This window comes from Phaseolus vulgaris, chromosome 6 (assembly GCF_000499845.2).
Source record: "Phaseolus vulgaris cultivar G19833 chromosome 6, P. vulgaris v2.0, whole genome shotgun sequence".
Taxonomy (NCBI): Eukaryota; Viridiplantae; Streptophyta; class Magnoliopsida; order Fabales; family Fabaceae; genus Phaseolus; species Phaseolus vulgaris.
This window is the reverse complement of record NC_023754.2, coordinates 7,165,077-7,171,611: the sequence shown is the minus strand read 5'-3', so window position 1 is coordinate 7,171,611 and position 6,535 is coordinate 7,165,077. Positions and strand designations below refer to the sequence as shown.

Below are 6,535 nucleotides of genomic sequence, written 5' to 3'. Positions count from 1 at the left end.
GTAAATGTAAAATAGCCACATTTATTTTACATTTCTGCGCTAGTGAGTGAACAACCTTTTCGTAAATATAACAATGGTTTTAGACATGCATCAAACATGTTTCGAGGTTGAAAAAATAGGTTCAAAAGTTTAATAAATTATTACAAAACAATTAACACTTGTAAAAGTTGAACTTATGACATTTGACTTAAATTATCACATTCACCCAAGCTTGCTTTAGTTAATGAAATTGTATGTACTGTTTTAGATGTTACAAGTGGAGAGGATAGAGTTATCAAGCAAAGAAGTAATAAAACAAAAACAAATCACAAAAACAATCAAAACAGCAACTCCTAACCACATTAAAGGATTATGTTTGGAACTTAATTGATTATGCTTTTTTAACATACACATGTTGGTTTCTTGAGCAGTGGGAAATGGATGCATACTGCGCACATGACATAGGCACTTCATAGGTCATTCGATCCTCCACTTTCCATCCTCTCAAATCAACTCAAACTCACCCTTCCAAATATTAACATTATCTCATCTTTCTCATTCCACAAATTCACACAAACAATACATACAGTCTTCCAAACAAAGCATAATAGTGATGTGACAAGATTGTTTGATGACATGAATATTACATCAGGGTATGCTTTCTCACCTGGATTAAGATATTTTTAGGCATCTAAAAGGTAAGCAACAGTAGCACAATCAACAATACAAATAAAGTATGTTACAATTGTAGAAACTACAAGTCAAGCAATATATATTAGAAGAATACTTGAAGAAATGAGATAACAACAAGATGAATATACTATGGTCTAGTCTGACACCAAGCCAGCTATAACAATGACAAATAATCTATTTCACCATCAAGAATAAAGGACATAATTATTTAATATAACTTCATTAGAGAGATTGATGCAAATAAGCAAATTCAACTCAAGTATATTTACTAAGGCACCACAAATATTCAAGTTTGAGAAAGTATGATTTATGATTGGAGTTTCTCATAAAGTTGATAAAGGCAATCCAAATTTATATTTGCAATCAATATGGAAGTTCAATTATAACACCTGCAAATGATTTCAAGTTCCAAATCAAAGTGAATAAAAATTGAATTTCCAACTCTTAGGGCCGCATTTAGATGCTTTGAAGCCCCCACTATGTTTTGGAATGTTATGTCCCTAGCCAGGAAGTTTCCACCTACCACAGCTGCACCACCAAAACAAGGGTAACTTCAAAATTAAATAAACAAAAAGAATAAAGAATGGACAAAAATGAAAAGCTAAGCATTTAATTAGACCCTATGATTGAGGTGTATTCACTTATTTATGTATTTTCAAGCCTTAAATAATGAATTTAATACTTAACCATGCAAAGTGGTTATAAATAGATTAAAGCAAGAGATAGTATAAATAGAGTAGTATGATTGAATAGTTTCAATAGTTGATGTTAGATATGTTGTAGCATGTATGAAAGTTGGATTTTACTTACAAAATGTTGAGCTCAAGGCAAGAGTTGATCACCAAAGTTCCGAGCATAACAAGGGTGAGCGTGACTCGTTCCTGTTGAGTTGTCACCCTGTTGTGACTCCATCATCATAGCTAATTTTTGCTCCATGGACTTTATTTTATCTTCCAACATTGCACACTTTTGATTTTCTTGATCGGCTATTTGATTTGCTTGATTTGCTTTTTCATTTTCTTGCAACACGATGAAGTTGTTCATTATGAGATAAGTAATCACTGGATGGAGCAAACAATGAAGGTTGGGTCAGGGAAGATACTCTGGGCCGAATGTTGGTAGCCAAACCTACAGTGCCAGAACATCGACCTCTACTCTTGTCTCCAGCAACATTCTTCCAGCATTGACTTTTTGTTGTTAGATCAATCTATTGGAGGTTGGAAGTTGATCCTTCAGAGTTATTTGATTGGAGGGCTTTCAACCGTTCATGGTAGGTTTCCTAGTGCATTGTGGAAATTGTAAGTAGGACAATATTAATTAGAAATATAAATCATGTACACAAAATTAGAGCAATAACTTACGTAAGTCTGTTAGGCACGACTATCTACCAAAAGCCCATTCTTTTTAGTGTGTGCGGCCATGAATAACTCATCGGGTTGAATTAATCAGTCGACAAAATTTACGTTTCTGAAATAAATGGAAAAGTTATCAAAATTAGATATTATCTACTGAATTTAGGCTTATGTAATGAAATATAGATACTTACTAGGCCCAATGCAATGTCAATGTGTGATTTACAGCTAGTAGAATGCACTGTCCCACCTCGAGTCGATGACCTATTCAATTTATTTTGGATTGATTTCTCTTTGAACTTTTTAGAATCCCAATAGTTTAAGAGACCAGTCCATGTGTTTTCACCAATCCAACTAGGTCTAGACGCTTTCACCCTAGCTTTACCAAGATATCACAAAGGCGTTTTCTTGCCTTTGACTCATACACTTTTCTAATTTCCCACTCATAATGAGGAGTCCAAATCACTTCAGTCTGTAAAAAGAACATATTTAAATAAATTTTGATGATATTAATAAATTCTTAAATGGAAATGAGTAAAAATTTTATGTTAAGATCACCTTAAATCAGTCCACTATTTAAGTTTAACTTCCTCTGGTGTTTCATCGTAGTGATGGTAAGGATCCCTAAATTGTGACTTAATTGCATGCCCAATTGCCTTAATAGCATAATAATTAGGTGTCCACCTACAAAGCATGCAAAAGAATAATATTAAACATTAAGTATAACAAACAATTCACAATAAAGTTCAATGTGGTCAGAAACTTACCCTTTACCTACTAGTCGTATGATGGCCCTCCCACTACCATCACTTTGCACCTCTTCATAAGGGATATCATGGTACATAGTAGGCGCGATGGGTTGTACTGGCATACCAAAGGAGGGTTGCATTGATGCTTGAGAGGGTTGCACTGATGAGGAAGTAGATGTGGACTGTAATGGAGGACCCCCAGTGGATGGAGTGTCGGAGTAGACAAAGATTGGACTGTTGGAGCCACGGGCGACAAGATTGGTATAACAGGGGAGGTACAAGGAGATGAGAAAGATCTAAAATGGTCAACATTGTCCTGCCGCATTGCATGACGAAAGGATGAAGAGGTGTTTGAGGAAGAAGGGGACAAAGAAGAATGGGTCGAAGAAGAAGACAGGGTGGAGGTAGAAGGCGTGAAGGATTGAGGAAAATGGGTTTGGGGTGATGGTCTAAAATAAAGGATGGACCCTAGTTCTATTGCAAGACGACCATGCATAGATGTGATAGATTATAAAGAGTAAGAAATATAGGCCAACAAGAATATGGGGATGTTGAAGCTTGGACATAAGGGGTGAACCCATCAAAACATACACCAAGTCTCACATGTCGTGGGTCAATAGCAAAATCTGGATATATCTTATCAAAGTGCTTCCAAGCCAACCCATCACATGATGTCGGAGTATGCCATCCTTTTTGTTTTCAAAATGCCATCTCATTTGCTTAACAGATTCCATTGATGCATACACTCTTTGTAATCTTGAAATGATTGGCAAATAAAACATTCTCTTCAATTGGATGTCACCCTTAGAAGGAAAATACCGAGGAAGATGACAAAATTTGCATTCTTTTAAATAGTTGTCACCCTTGTAATACAACATGCACCCAGCCTCACAACAATCAATTTTTTGGGCTTTCAACCCAAGACTTGACACAACCTTTTTGGCGTCGTAGTAGCTTTTTGGTATGCAATTATCTTTGGGAGCTACATCAACCAACAATTTTATGAAATAGTCTAAACATTTTTCAGGTGTATGCCAATTCGTTCTAGCCGCTAACAGTTTGATGGCTATTGATAATTTTGACTCGGTGGCACCATCATAAATAGGTTCATTTGCAGCTGCTAACATATCATAAAACCTCTGGGCTTCCACATTAGGTGACTCTTCTACATATTCATTATATTTGTCCATGTCACCATAATGACTTGTTATGTCTGCTTCTTGTATGTATGCATCATACACCATACTGGTCATTGAACCAACATTATTAATAGGTTTCGTTCTTCCATGGCTACTAGATGCATAACCATCATTATCCTCACTTGACATCTCTTCTCCATGTTGAACCCATACTATGTAGTTAGGTCTAAAACCATATTGTAGCAAATAAGCCCTCACATGTGATGGTGGAAGAATTTTCTCACAAACACACTTTATGCAAGGACACCTTATCCCTCCATCTAAAGTATAAAAATCTTGATTCATCGCCTTTGAAACAAATTCAATCACTCCAGTAATGAATTGTTGGCTAAGTCTCCTTGAAGGATCAAGTCGTTCATACATCCAACTTCGATCCATTTTTCTGCATATGGTGATGAAATTATTAGCCAATATACGAATTGCAGCATGACTTTATTAAGTTATTTCAAAACATGAATTGACTCGTAAACTTAATTGAGTCACTATGATGTATAAAACCATCATTGATTTGGTTTGAGTTTAATGGTTGGGCCAATGGAATGGGTCCAGACTTGGTTGGCAAAAGGTGGTGCAAATACTAAAGATGCGGGTGGCGGATAGTGAAATTTCTGGGCCAGTACAATGAGCCCAGACTTATTTGGTTAAGGTAGTGCAGTATTAAAAGTGTGGTGAAACAGTGAAATTGTTGGGATTGAAAATATTAATAAGAGGTCTAAACAGTAAGTGAGACCCAAAATTTTGGAAACCACAATCATTAATATCTACCATAGACAATATTAATGTTGTTTCCTATTACCCCTTAGTTTTCACAATCATAGTCAAACAAAATAGGGTTATCATATCTACCATTGTTGTAGATCTTCCAAATCATCAACATAATCTTAATTTATAGTAATATTATAGATGAAAAATGTCAAATAACTTTAACCAACATCAATCCTTTAAATTTGTTTTTGTGCCTCTTTCACTGTTTCGTACTTATATCTAAATGATACTTTTTTAGGTGGAAATCGAAGACCACCCTTACTTAGCAAAGTTAGAAGGTGTTAGCTCTAACCGAACCTTCAAAATATACAAAAGCAGATCAAGAGTTAAAGAAATTTCAAGCAACAACCACAATTCTGTCTAGTTACAAACTCACCACACCTCATATCTTCTACTCTTACCCATACCTCCATTTGCCTGGACCTCATAAGATTGTCCCCTTCTACTATATAGACTCCATTTTATAGTAAAACCACCATAACTAAAACCACCATGTGCATGCCTCTGCACATCTTTTATACTCACCCTCATTCATCATGTGTCCTTGTCCCAACACCACTCTATATATAAACCTTTTCTTTCATTCACCTTTTTTATTCAACTTTAATTAACTTTACATGTCTTTAACTCAAAATTTACCATCAAAATTAGTTTATTATAATTGTTAAGGTAACTTAACATAATCTCAGCATCCAGCTTCCTTCGCCAGCTCCAAAACCAAACCAGCTCCCACATTATACCATTAACCATACCTGACCTTCTTATCAATCTGTGCTAAAAACAGATCCTCCTCTAATTTTATAATATACATGTTGCATAACACAAAAAATTCAAGCAACAAGATTTGGTCCCCTTACAAAAGTGGGTCCTTTTATATTACATTTATCACTGGGAACTTCAGAACCTTTGGGAATCCATTTCATAATACCTTTAGGAACAAAATTTTTCCTAATTTTATAGAATCTAACAGAGTGACCTCTCTTCATGCAATAAAAAATGTAACAACCAGTTGTTTTGATTTTTCAATCGGTTGTTTTTCTGGCACTTTTGAAAAAGGCTTTGAAATCTCATTTTTCTTGCTTTGTGGATTAAACCCCAACCCAGATTTTCCAAAAATGCATTTTTGGGATGCCAAAACAGTTTCAAAGTTAGATTTACCCTTTGAAAGTTTGTCCACAATTTTAATAAGATAATGGACATTATTTTCAAGAATTTCACAATTTTCAGAAGCTTTTGAGTCACACAAGCAAGAAGAATTCTTGTAAAGAAATTCAAGATTTTCAAGATCAGTTTTTGAATTTTCCAATTCTTCTTCAAGTGTCTTGACTCTATTTTCAAGCCAGTTGTTTAACCCTTTCAACCGGTTGTTAGCTTCATCATGAGTTTCTTTAAAAGCTTGAAGCAATTGACTATAGTTTTCAGCATTTAAAGAGGCACAATAACTTACACTACTAGAATCATCCTCTCCCTTTGCCATCAAACACATATTGGCTTCTTCATCTTCACTTGACGAGGAGACTTCATTTTCATCCCAAGCAATGTAGGCCTTTTTTGATTTCCCTTTCTTTTCCTTCTTACTTAACTTCTTTTCCTTGCCTTCTTTATTTGGGCATTCAGCTTTTATATGCCCCTGTTCTCCACAACCAAAACAAGTATAATTGTTAGGATTAAAATCACTAGTTTTCTTGTTTCCATAACTTTCTTTGTTGGATTCCTTGTTGCGGTTTCTCTTCAAGAATTTACTGAACTTTTTGGACAACAAACTAAGAGTTTCTCCCTCACTTTCATCACTTGATTC

The 6,535-nt window shown here is 35.1% G+C and overlaps 1 protein-coding gene across 1 annotated transcript; it reads right to left on the bottom strand.

The window, feature by feature from the left end:
- Positions 1-3,372: 3,372 nt before the first annotated feature.
- On the bottom strand, positions 3,373-4,350 carry LOC137833303 (uncharacterized). The gene has a single exon (XM_068641661.1). The coding sequence runs from the start codon at positions 4,348-4,350 to the stop codon at positions 3,373-3,375; it is 978 nt and encodes a 325-aa protein (XP_068497762.1).
- Positions 4,351-6,535: the final 2,185 nt, after the last annotated feature.

Coding starts and splice junctions, on each gene's coding strand:
- LOC137833303 (XM_068641661.1), bottom strand. CDS start 4,350: ATGGATCGAAGTTGGATGTATGAACGACTTGATCCTTCAAGGAGACTT.